At 45.0% G+C, this 13,607-nt stretch overlaps 1 protein-coding gene across 2 annotated transcripts in view; it reads left to right on the forward strand.

The window, feature by feature from the left end:
* The first annotated feature begins 2,860 nt into the window (after positions 1-2,860).
* RANBP9 (RAN binding protein 9) overlaps positions 2,861-13,607 on the forward strand; it is a 58,136-nt gene continuing 47,389 nt past the window's right edge. Inside the window, exons 1-2 of one of the 2 annotated variants that reach the window (XM_090039260.1) lie at positions 2,861-3,311; positions 9,709-9,820. In XM_090039260.1, the coding sequence (XP_089895386.1) occupies positions 2,933-3,311; positions 9,709-9,820 (491 nt within the window). In that variant the 5' untranslated portion in view covers positions 2,861-2,932. The remainder of the gene's footprint in view (positions 3,312-9,708; positions 9,821-13,607) is intronic. The other variant, XM_090039259.1, reaches the window with a different exon arrangement.

Genomic DNA, 13,607 nt, shown 5'->3' on the forward strand with positions numbered 1-13,607 from the left:
CATTGAATTATAAGAAAGTGGCTGGAAGAGCCAAGAGGGACCTCAGGAGGTCATCTAGTCCAACCACCTACTCAAAGAAGGACTATCCCTAGCTATATAATCCCAGCCAAGGCTATGTCTAGCCAGGTCTTAAAAACCTCCAAGGATGGAGATTCCACCACCTCTCTGGGTGGCCAGTGCTTTACTCCTATCCTAGTGAGAAGGTGTTCCCTAATATCTAACCTAAACTTCCCTTACTGCAACTTGAGACCATTCCTCCTTGTTCTGTCATCTGTCACCACTGAAAACAGTCTAGCTCCATCCTTTTTGGACACCCCCCCTTTAGGTAGTTAAAAGCTGCTATAAAATCCCCTCTCAGCCTTCTCTGCTCCAGACTAAAGGAGCCTGATTCCCTCAGCCTTTCCTCAGAACTCATCTCCCCCAGCCCCCTCGCCATTTTTGTTGCCCTCCACTGGATTCTCTCCAATTTGTTCACATCCTTGCTGTAGTGGGGGGGCCCAGAACTGGACATAGTACTCCAGATGTGACCTCACCAGTGCCAAATACAGAGGAAGAATCATTTCCCTTGATCTGCTAGCAATGTTCCTACTAATGAAGTCCAGTATGCCATGAGCCTTCTTTGCAACAAGGGCACTCTGTTGGCTCATATTCAGTTTAATGTCCACCGCAATCCCCATGTCCTTTTCTGCAGAGCAATGAAGTCAAGCAGCAGTTAGTGCAGGGTGGCACTTCAGAGCAATGGTTCTCTCCTACTTTAGACTTCAAGGCAGAAGTGCATTCACAGGGGAGGCACTGATGCACTTGCACCCCCCTTTGATTCCTAATCCATCCAAAGCTTAAAACCAACTGCCTGGCACTGGCAGCAGCATTTCTAGTCAGGCAGTAATGAGGAAGTCACTTGACTTCATGGCTCATTATCATCTACCTGATCCCTTCTAAACTCTACATTGCACAGGTATTAATGACCCTTGCTTCTTTTTGTCTTGATATTCCACCACTCAAGCTCGCCTTTGTTCTGCATGGCTCCTGCTCAAGAAGCTCCTATTTCACAGCACTACACACTGTTTTAAAATCATTCCAATGAAGCTGGTTTTTGCTTCAATCTTAAATTCAGTCATATACCCATAGGCCCCTAAGCCAGAGGTCAGCAACATTTTTGGGCAGAGTGCCAACAACATGCAAAACCTTGACTTGTAAGATGTTGGTGTGCCAAGAGCAGACAATAGGGGAGCCATAAGTGGCCCAATTCTTGTTATGGCAGTACAGCCCTGACTCCTTCCCTGCTGTCCAACCCAAGGCAGGAGTGCAAAGCAAAATGCCACACTCTGGCACCTATGCTGGGGGGTGCCAACCTCTGCCCAAGGGGATCAGAAAAGATTCTAGTTAACTGGAGAAATATGTGTTGTTTTACACACGATGATGTAGCTCACCATCTGAACCCCCCTTTCCAAAATTCTAGATCCACCCCTGGCCTAGGCCCAGGCCCAGACAGAGGTGGTGGGGAGGTGACTGAGCCCAAAGTCAAGCAGCAGGCAGGGCAGGGTGGCACCTTAGAGCAGCACTGCTCCATCTTTATAGACTTTGAGGAACCCCCTGGTGAGATGTGAGGCACCTCTGGAAAAATGCCTATTCTTCATTTTCACTCTCCCCACCCACCCCCCGACTACGGAAACATAACAGCTATTTTTCTGGGGCAAAGAACTTGGGATTACGGGCGTCTCCAGGAACCACAGACTCCCATTTGAAACCTGCGCTCCAATCTCGCCAGTCCTGTCCAACAGTGTACCAGGGCTGGCCTGGTAGGGTATAGGCCGTGGAATGGGTGGGCCACCGGGGCTGTGGCCCAACCAACTTTTAGCACATTAATTTAGCTAACTATGCAGTTAAAAAAAATAGCTATACAGTTTTAAGTGGAATGACAAGTGGGCATTTATGGGTTATATAAATTAATGTGCTAAAAGTTGGTCAGGCCATGACCTGGGTGGCCCACCCGTTCTGTGGCCTATACAGTGGGGCACCTTGCTGCAGCACTCTGGTTGGAAATGGCTGCCTCAAGGTGTCCAGAGAGGGAAGGAGCTCTCCTAGGTGCCAGGATTCAAAAGACCAGGGAGCTGAAGGGGAGGGGGGTGGTTAAGCCTAATAAAATCAGAGTCCCCACAGGATATGATTTTCAGATCTTAGAGGGGGGGCTCTTGTCTTATGGGGGGATAAGAGACAAGAGCCCCACTGTAAGATTTGAAAATCATAACCTGGGGGGAGGGGGGTCTCTGATTTTATTTGGGCATCATGATGGGCAGCCCAATTTTTTGTGCAGTTCCCAAGGCAAAGTGTATTCCAGTGGTGGGCAAAATGTGGCCCATGCGCCAGATGCGGCCTGCCAGGCCATTCTATCTGGCCCCCAGGGCCCCTAAAAGATTTAGAAAATGAATATTTATCTCCGCCTGGTTGCCTGTCATGCGGCCCTCGATGGCTTGCCGAAACTCAGTAAGTGGCGCTCTGCCCAAAATAATTGCCCACCCCATGTAATCCAAACTCAAGCGTCTCTGCGGGGGGGGGGGGGGGCAGTGGAACCCCTGCTCCACTGGGGAAGCCCTCCAGCGTCCCCCCATGCGGGGAGGGAGGGGACCCCAGTGCAGGGGGGCGGGGCTGCAGCCTCGCGCCTGGCTTCGCAGTCAAGCCGGCGCCTCCTCACGAGAAGCCCCATGCCTCCCGCGGGGGGGAGGAGCCGAGTCTCGCGCACACCTCGTATGTCACGGGCGGAAGCCCCGCCCCCTCCCCCCGCAGGAAGCGGCTCAGCTGAGCCGGGACGCACCGCGGCGCCGCGTGCCCACCCCCAGTCTCCCGCCCCTCCCCCCCGCGTCAGAGCGCGGCTGCAACCGCCGTCCCCCGCGCCGCCCCGCCCCGCACAGCCAGCGGCCCAGACCCGGCCGGGATGTCCGGCCAGCAGCAGGTCCCGCAGGCCCCGGCCCTCGCCGGCCCCGCGCAGGCCCCGGCAGCCGCGCTGCTCCTACACCCGCCGCCCCCGCCGCCGCCCACCGCCCCGGCCCCGCCGCCGCCGCCGCCGCCCCCGCCTGCCACCGCCGCAGCCGCGCCGGGGCCCGGGGCCGGGCCGGGGGGGAGCAGCGCGGCGGCGCCCTTCCCACACGGCGATGCGGCCCTCAACGAACAAGACAAGGAGCTGAAGCGGCGGCTGCGCCGGCTTTACCCGGCCGTGGACGAGCGCGAGACGCCGCTGCCGCGCTCCTGGAGCCCCAAGGACAAGTTCAGCTACATCGGCCTCTCACAGAACAACCTGCGCGTCCACTACAAGGGTCAGCGCCCCTCCCCCGCACCCCCTTCTCACCTCCCCCACCCCCCTTGTCACCGTCAGAGCCCTCCCCATCTCCCCCACCCCCTCCATCAGCACCCATCTCACCCTCCCAACCTGGTCAGCAATCCCCCTCCTGATCAGCACCTATCTCACCCCCCAACCTGGTCAGCACTACTCTTTCCCTCAGCACCCATCTCTCCTTCCTGGTTATCTCCCATCTTGGCACCCCTCCCCCTCCCCCTGGTCAGCCCCCATCTCACCCCCTCCCACTTGGTCAGCACCTCTCTTCCAACCCCCCCCCCCCCGGGTCATTGCCCCTTGGTCTGGGATGGGAAGGGTCCCCCCAGGGTGTAGGGGGAAGGGAGGGAAGACAGCAGCACTACAACAATAACAGGAAGCTAGGCCTGTCTGCTCTTCTTGGGATTCCCCCCACCTAGGAGTTTACATGGGGGTGAGTGGGGTGGGAGGTGTGATTCAAGCTCATTTCCCCCCCTCCCCACTTGTGTGAGATCCTGGGAGGAGAAGGGGAAGGTAAAAGAGCCAGCAATGGCCTGTGTTAAGCAAGGGGTTCTGGAGGGAAAAGAAAGGAGACTGGGCAGTTCAGAAGCAGAAATGTTCTTTTTTTGTCTAGGAAGAGAGCAAGGGGATGAGATCAGGCCCATGGAAATGCTGGGGAGCCAGGTGCAGGGAGGGCACAGCTCTGTGTGTAGGAGAGCAAAAAACAAACAAACAAAAAGTGTGTGTGGGGGGGAAGGAGTCCATTCGTCAGTGTCAGTCTTGTCTTGTCCTGTGTTTCCCCCCCTCCCCCCTGGGCATCCAGCCAGGGGTAGGCCTCTGAGGGGTATTGAGGGGGAAGATTATGATTTAAGACGTAAAGCAAGGAATATTACAATTCATGGTGTGGTTTCCCGTGATTTGCTTGCCAAATTGGCAGCAGCAAAGGTATAAAATATTGTACTTGTGTAGGTCAGCAAGCAGCAACAATAGAGGCTGTAAGTGTTGGTTGTTGTGAAAATGTCATAGAAGCCATAAGGGTATGAGTTCACCCTGACCTATTAAAAAAGGGCGCACGCAGGCACGCACACTCACATCTGGTGTTCTAGGCCCAAGTCCCGAGTGCTTCAGATCAAAACAACTTCTGAGTTGGCTTCAAGGGGAGGTCTTTGGTCACAGTGTAGTCAAACAATGTAGAAGAAGGGGAAAACCCTTGTGATTACCCTTTCTCAAAGTTTACAATAGTGAAATTGAAGTGAAATCTTGATAAACATGTTACTGTTTAATCAAAGAAGAGGAAAATGGCAACACAAACATACAAATGGTAGGATTTGGCCGCTGTGAAAGGATTTGATGTACTTTGCAAGGTATCCTTCAAGAGGCAGGGCCTAGTGTGTATTATAGGAAATACTTCATTCAAATAATATTTAAGCTGCAGCCTTGTAAAGCTAGTAAATTCAGAGTTGATGACTTAGTATGGCCTTCTGGAGGACTCTAAGAAGGAAAGATATGTTGTGTAATATTAAAAACTTTGAATTTCCTGACTTCTTTCAAGGTATTTATGACCTTGGCATTTTTAGAAGTATATTATAGTTGATCTAGTTTGACTGTTAAGTTTTTCATCTCATGCATGTAGCTTTCTGCCAAGTTTGCTCACATGTTTTGATGTGATTTTTCTAAAATGGTGAGCTAAAAACAAATAAATAAGGAATTGTTCTGTTCTGTTGGCTTCCTATAAAAGTACGTTTTTATGATATTTTTTTCTTGCTTTACCTGTCATCTCCCCCCCCCGTCTCTAAAAGTAAAAATCATATTGCTGCATCTTGTTGCAATTTCTTTGAAGAAATAATGAATGAATGGTAAACATTGGCTATGCTGACTACCCAGCATGTTTACTGTCTACAGAGATCAAGGCCATAGAAGTCACTAACTACTTAAATGTCCCAGCTTACATAATGTACAACTAAAGGGAGCCTCACCTAATAAGAATGTAGGGGAAATGTTGGCTAGTTCTTTAGTAAGTCAACTTGGAGGTTACCAGACTAGTGTGTAGGTATGTGGATCAGAAAAGGTGGTCTTAGGAGGGTAGTCCCCTCTTCTAACTGCAAACATGCTGCTGTTTAAAGCAGTGAATGGCTCCTTAAAAATTGAACTTTTCTCCCCTTTTGTCCTGATTCTTAATGGAGATAGGTACTGCTGCAGCTTCAAGAAGAAAACTTTCAGAATCTCTCTGATCTTGTAAAGTGCCTGAACTAGCAATACATCTGTGGCTATCTGGGCAATGGGAAAAGAACCGGATGTGGCATTGCTTTTGATAAAGATTTTGAAAGAAGTGTGTGGATTGGTGGTGGAAATCTGTGGGATCTTCCACCAGCATCCTTGAAAAATAGATCCAGTCAAGAAGTGGGTAATGTAAAAAGCAATAATTCCATTTATCTTGTTGATTCTTGGATGCATTTTTTCAGGCTTCCTTTGCTCATGCAACATTCTGATAATAGAAATGGCTTTTTTTGGAGGTAGTTGCTCCCTATCTGTGACTGACAGGAAGTGCTGTTTCTGGTAACATCAGTGCTTTTTTTTTTTCTAGCTTGTTTCCCCTTTCTCTTTCCATTCCACCTTTTTTCTTCTTTTTACTTCCACTGTAGTTTAATGTCCTAAGTTTGTCTTTCTGACTGGAAAATATATGTCACGTTGGAGTTAAAGGTAGCAACCACTTGAGTGAACCATCCAAAAAAAATGTATGTATGTACAGTCTGCAAACTGCACACTAACATACAGGCATGCACGCACACATATACACATGTATATGTATGTATGCATGGATGCGTATGTATGTCAGTATACAGTTTGCAGACTGTATTTTGCCTACCCAATCAAGGAAATGCAATATCTTGAAATCCTAATATACTTCTGTAACATTACTGTGCAAAAGAGCTGCTTCTCAGTTTGTAGCCTGTTTGTTTGTTTTTTTCCCAGTCCCTTAATAATTTGAATCTACTGCCTTATATGTGTGCTTTGTGCCTAAAATCTTGTCTTGCCTCTCTCTCAATTACATAGTTTCTCCAATAAAGATATTGCCAAAGAAATCTTGCTTCTGTCATACTGAGGCTCACTTAAGTGAGCTATATAAAACAGTATCAGAAAAATAACTTTTGCAAGATAGTTTTGTGGCAGAGATGGAAATGGACATAAAGGTTCATTTTATAGGAGAGAAACCACAGTGAAGTGAATTACTTTTAAAATAGGATATTGTTTAGATACTGAAACTTTGTTCTCATGCATGTTAAATTAATCAATGATTCTTATACATACTAGTCAACTGATAAATTATAATATTGCAGTGAGCTTCAAACCGGCGAATGCTAGTTGGAAATTAACTCTTCTGTGGTTTCATATGTAGTATTAAAAAAATCTAATCCCAGAGGTAGTGCAAGTATTAACTATGTAAAAAATCATAAAGAGAATGATGAAAAGAAAGGATATACCACTAATATTTTGTTTTCTTTTGTTTTTTTAAAACTAGTCTTCTGAGAATAAATAATCGCATAAAATTCAACAAATTTCATGTAGGCCCCTCTATTGGTAGTTTACTAAACAATGTTGATTTAAAGAAAAAAAAAGTCGTATACAATTTTTGAATAAATGGACTTTGCTGGGGACCCCCCCCCCCCCCGGGTAAATACAGGTATTTCTAATTGGCTTCCAGTGTCGGGTTAAAAAAATCTTCTAGTTTTATCTCCACTGCTAGGTGCTTCTTCACGTTTGTCTGGTAGACAAAAGAGGTTCTGATGGGAATAACCCTGTATGAGCTTATCAAGAGAATTTTAAATGGATTCAGTAACGTTTTGGAGAAACCGAGATGGATTTACTTTACTGTACCAAATATAGCCAAGGCAGTAATACAGAGGCCTATTTTGTACAGATAAAGCAATCACAGAAATTGAAGTCACTGAGTAACTGCTTACAGGTCTTGATATTTTTAGTCTGAGTAAAGCCTTTCCCCTGTATCCACTTAAGTTTCTGTTCAGTTTTTTTAGCTGATTTTATAGTTACCAGCAGTTTCCCAGTAACATTAGTCATTTTAAACTATATTTATCTAAAGTATGCATTTAGAAATTAATAACATAAGATCATACATCCCAGTAATTTTGCCAAGGAGATCTCTTTTACTTAAGTAGGGTTAGTTGATGTTTATGGAGTTCCTCATTTACATGTTTATAGCATTGGGCCTTAATTTTAGCTTGCTGTTTCAAGTGTATGGTGTTTAAATTTAGCTTATTTTTAATACAAATTTAATTTCAGAGGGAAATTTCTGTTTTTAAAGACCTTATGATATCTTGCTTAATAAAAGTTAATTAATATTACTAACAGCTGTTAAAAACTTTTTATTCATAAGTGAGGTAGTCTCAGTTCTTTGATCAAAGCAATTGCAGGTTTTTATAAAGACTTTGAAGTAAAATTAAAATTTACAGGAAGGTAGTAGAAATTGCTGTATAAGACTCTTGCAGAACACTTTTTTAATGATGAAAAAAGGCTTTTAGTCTTTAATCTTTCACGCACTTTAAAATGTCATTCTATTGTAGACTATATCTTAAACTCTGTAGAAGTCTTACTATTGAAGACTTGTACTTCAGATAATATAGAGAAGAAGGTTGGGAGGCTTTATGGGGTGCTCCTTACAATGCTTAAGATCCAACTGACTGCATTTCTTGCAGTTTGAATTTACTATCAAAGTAATAACTACAGACCATCTAGAATAAGAATATTTTTAAAATTAGAGGCTACTTTGTAGGTTAGGAAAGAGATCTTTAAAAAGGATAGCATCTTGAAATTTAGTCAGTTTTCCAAACCCATTTTAGAGGTTTGGATATCATTTCTACTGGAAATAGTAATAGATTTGCAACCACATTTTCCTTTTTTTAAAATTTTTTCTTCCTCTTCTTTTGGGAAATTTGATTCAATTGTTTTGTGAAAATAGTGAAACTACAGGGATTTCCATAAAATATGTGAAGGGAAGTACAGGAATATTTTCCTTTAATTTATAACTGTATCTCTTGGGTTTTTATTTTTAAATGTTAGGAAATATTTATTTTTATTTTAGGGATTAAGTAATATCTAAACAGGTGTGTCTGAGTTTCATAGTTTGTAGGGTCGGAAGGGACCTGAGCAGATCATCACGTCTGACCCCCTGCTATGGCAGGAAAAAGTACTGGGGTCAAATGACCCCAGCAAGTTAATGTTCTGTTCAAGGATTCAGGAGGCCCCTCAAAAGTTATGGCTGCTTTATGGTCCGGGGACTTCTATATAACTAAGAAAGGCAACCTGATTCATAACAGTTCAGTAATGAATTACTGGTACTAGAAAACAAAACATAAACTTATTCTGGGACTTCTTGGGCTGTAGGTTTGCTTATTATTTTGAGGGATTAAATCTGGGGAAAAATCTTGCTAGGAGTAAGAAATTCAGTAAATCCTCCATGGTCTTGTTTTGAATATAGACAGGAGCAAATACGTGTCTTTTTCCTTTGTTAAGACTTTGTGAACTAGTTTGTGTCTAATCTGTAGCTACAGGAAACGGATGAAATAAAAGCTGAATATATAAAGACTTAAAAAATCAGTGTTGCATGATTAAGCCATCGTTAGAGAAAATGAAGAGGTTATTAATGAAGCATGCTGAAGTAAGCAATGCAAAAGATGCTAGAAAATAAACACAGTTGCCAAGGCCCTAAAGAGGCTAACATACTGAGACTAGGGCTTCTTTTAGTAACAGCACTGATAAGTGTCTGCTGTTCTTGCAACAATAGGAGTAATGCCTGCATTCATTTTTGTAGGCTTTATGTGGTTAATTAATTGTTGTAATAAAAGAAATTCAGAACATGGAAATAAGTTGCTTACTGTGCATACTGTAAAGCAACTGACAGTTATGTCAAAGGACAGAAATAATCAAACCTCTTGAAATTTTCTAAAGAAGTAGAAATATACTGAGCAGTAAATGATACAGCACAGTTGTAATAGTTCAATTGATAAAATTCAGTAAACACTGCGCGACTGGAGCCAGGCAATATTTTCAAGTGGACTTCTGTCAATCTTATATACAAATTATATTAAAACAGATTGAATCTTGCCTTTTAATCATTTGCCTTATAATAGCAAACCTCTTATAAGTAGAATACGCTGAATGATCTGTTGGCATGTTTAGACAAGTGACAATGGTAAGCACATTCTAGAGCACCTCTGTAAGAGCATAGCTTCACATGCTGTTCCATAAATGAGTTTAACTAGACTTTTCAAATACATGCAACTGAGTCACTTATTCTGAGTGGTGGTTTGTGCACTGTCAGGTTACCTTGTGCATTTTCGTTTCAGCTGGAGTTTAGGTTTTTAATATGACTGATTATTTTGCAGGTCATGGAAAAACCCCAAAAGATGCTGCCTCAGTTCGTGCCACACATCCTATTCCTGCAGCCTGTGGAATATACTATTTTGAAGTTAAAATTGTCAGTAAAGGAAGAGATGGGTAAGCACTGAATGTATTTATTCATAATACTGCTTGACATATTTTTCTGTCAGTTCCACATCATCTGTCATTTATCCATATGATCTTACTAAATTTCATTTGGGTTACTTAATATAAGAAACACTTGATGGCAACTAGGAACTAGATGGATTAGGTGATTAACAATGATGCGTAGGGTGATTCTGTATCTTGCCACTTCACATTTAACTTGATTCATTAGTGACCAGAAATTACCCTCTGACATCTGACAGTGTTAAGTGAGCTAGTGGTCTTAGTTCTCTTCCCAGTAGATCATTGTTCACATCATTTAAAGAATAAACAAACCATAATTAGTCTCTTTGTTCATGCTTTTGGGCGAGGTTCTGGGGATTGAATGGTTATAAAAATTGTGTGCACTTTACCTTTTATAGATGTAGCACTTCCATGATAAGGTGAAGGCACGTTGGCAGATTAACTGCTGGGAGACTTACACATCTGCTGCCCAACACTGTCTATTATGTGGTGACACACACAAGCTTTCCTTGCCAGAGCTACCGATACAACACCTTGTATGAGTACTCCATTAATTCTGAAAAGTAAACAATATCTGTAAAACTAGTAGCTAGCAAACTGTAGTTGAAAACATTTCAAATGTTTAAATGTTCTGAGCAGACAGCAGTCATCCTTTTGAAACACCAGGAGCTCTCTCGACATTTGTTAAGTATGGCTGTTATTTTCCAGTCTCTATAAATATCAAGGGCCTCTCTTGTGCATCACTTCTTTTTAGGTTTTGTTGCCCTCAAGGTAATTGGAGGTCAGTTTTTCCTAAATTAAGAGATGTGAGGGTTTATATGAGAAAAATCCTGACGTTTCAGTAACAACAACTAGAAAAAGGAGAGGATTTGGCAAATCTGTCTCCTCGAATGAGGGATATGTCCTTCATTTCTTTTCAATGGGCAGGGGAATTTGTGGTCCAGAGACAGTCTGCTATAACATTTGATTAAGCTGAAAAAGAAGCAGATATCTGTTCTTCTATGATCTGCATTGTGACTGAATGACTTGGAGGTCCCAGGCAATGTGCAGCTTTCTTGTGATAAGTACTCTTTTAGAAATCTGTACGGTGCCCAGAAGTTTTCATCACAATTGTTTTTTGGTTAAGATGTCCGAGACAATGTCCTTCTTTGTCCCTTTGCTTTTGCTTTGCCTCTTTCTTAGTGTTTCACAAATCTTCCTGCCTCTTAGAGGTGATAACTAACTTTTCCTTTTTTCTTGTGGTCAAAAATTGTCTCAGGATATGTTGAGGGAAGAACCTGTCAGTGTCACTTCCCTGAAGTAAAAAGAAAAATCTCTAGATAAACATTTGCACTTTCTGCCACTAGCTGGTTTACCCATTTATCTCAGAGCATACAGCTGCTCAATGTCTTGGTGGTTCTGCTCTGATTAAAATACCGTACTATCAGAAGCTATCTCGTGAGGGAAATGTTTTCTTTATACAAAAATCTTACCCTGGCTCTAATTACTTTTATACTTAATCTTGGAATTCCTGCTTTTTTCCCCTATTTTAAAGTAATCACAATCAGTCACCATTCTTTGGGTGAAAACTTTGCCATCAACTTATGTAATAAAAAAGTATTTTTGGTATTTTCCATTACTTATGCCTCTTCTCTTCTGTTACCATTATAGTACTGCTGCTGTTGCTGAGTAGAACCGTCTGTTGAGCTGTAGTGAGGCTTATGTCTCTTTCATGGAGTTTAGACATGGGACCTGAGTCCTGGCAATGCTCCCTCACTCTGCCTGCCTCCTGGGCTTGGGTCCTAAGGGCCTGGCACTGTCCCTGCCTGCCTGTCAGGCTTGGGTCCTGGGGGCCCAATCCAGCCCACAGGGTCAAAGGTTTCCTCTGTCGGTCTAGAGATTTGGCATCAGGGGAGTGGTACTACTATTTCCCCCACACCACCAGATCCTAGACCTGTGGGGAGCCCTGCAGAGGCTAGAAGTTGAGCACCCATGTTCTAGTAAGTTATATTTTTAGAGGTGCACCAATGCATCAGTCCCATATTGGATTGGCACCGAAAAACGGAAAATTGACAGTATTGGCAATCGGCTCTTTTTGGTTGATGTGGCTGATAATGTCACTGATAAATGCCCCATGCATGTGCACAGCTGCAGCTGCATTGCAGTATGCAGGTGACCAGGAGCATAGCCTGGCAGTGTGGAGAGCAGCGTTGGGCTGGTAAGTCTGTTGTGGAGGAAGGGGCAGGGGGAGGGAAGGGACATGGGGTGGGGGCAGAATGAGGCTCCGTGGTAAGGGAGGGAGTGGGGCTGGGGCAGGGTTGGGCATGGGACAGAGCTGAAAGCAGCTCGTCCAGAGGATGGGGGTGGGGAACTCTTGCCTCTCCACGCACCCCGGGAGGGCATGGGAGCATGTTCCTTTGCATCTGTGTGCTGGGCAAGGGCCAGCTGCCGGTGGGGCTGGGGCCGGGGCTGCACTGAGTTCTTCCCAGTGTGGGGGTTGGACCAGGCTGAACTTGGGGCAGATGGCAATGCTTGGAGGGAGGCTGCTGGGCAGGGAGGCTGCAGCCATCCCAAAATTTACTGTAGCCCCCCTTCTAGCACCTCTACTGCTGCCTGTCCTGAGCGTAGCCCAGCCTAGTGCCCCCTCTGTGAAGACCATGGCACTGCCCTGGCCCCAGCCTGGACTCTCCCCATACACAGATCTGGGGGCACGTGCCCCCCATGCTGTCCTGGGGTTCATGTAGCAGAGGAGCTGCCCCCCCCCCCCCCCCCGGAGATGCCACTCGCAGTTCCATCCCATGCCCTGTCATGTCCTGCCCCACCCCAGTTAGGCAGCATCTGCCTCTGCCCCAGCCCCACTCCCTTCCTCACTGGGGGCCTTGATCTGCCCTTCCCCCACAACAGACTTACCAGCCCAACTGTTCTCTAAGCTGCCTGGCTGTATATTTAATGCTTAGATGTGGGGATGAAGAGCTCACTGGCCAAGTTTGTGGACAACACCAAGTGATGGGGGAGCATGGTCACGCTTGAAGATAGGCTACAGATATAGGCAGACCTAGACAGGCTGGCAAGTTGGGCAAATCAGAACCTGATGAAGTTCAACATTGAGAAATGTAAAGTGTTCCACGTTGGGATGAGCAGCCCCATAACACACCTTCAGACTGGGCAGCACCAAACTGACTAGCACCAAGAATGAAAGGGACCTGGGGGTAATAATGGACCACAGTATGAATATGAGCTGGTGGTGTGATGCTGTAGCTAGTAGGGCAAATAATACTCTGGTGTACATCATTGATGCATCTCCAGCAAAACCAAGGAGATGATTCTTCCATTCTGCTCAGCACTGGTGAGACCGCAGCTGGAGTGTCCAGTTCTGGGCATCACACTTGAACAAGGATATGGACAAAGTTGAGAGAAGAGAACTTGGCCAGAAGTGGACTTGCCATGTTCACCAACGACACCAAACTTTGAGGTAAAGGATCCATACCTGAGGATAGGAGGGCAATCCAGGTTGACCTGGACAGGCTTGAGAAATGGGAAGACCAGAACCTCATGGCATTTAACACCAAAAAATGCAGGGTTCTCCACCTTGGGAGGAAAAACCCGCAGCATGCTTATAGGCTCAGCAGCGCTACACTGGCTACCACTTCGGACGAAAGGGACTTGGGGGTCACAGTTGACCACAAGATGAACATGAGCCTTCCATGTGGTGCTGCAGCTAGTAAAGTAAACAAAACGCTGGCTTGCATCCATAGAAGCTTCTCGAGCAAATCCCAGGATGTCATTCTCCCATTGT

This window comes from Crocodylus siamensis, chromosome 3, assembly GCF_052110815.1.
Source record: "Crocodylus siamensis isolate JL-2025a chromosome 3, ASM5211081v1, whole genome shotgun sequence".
NCBI classification, from domain to species: domain Eukaryota; kingdom Metazoa; phylum Chordata; order Crocodylia; family Crocodylidae; genus Crocodylus; species Crocodylus siamensis.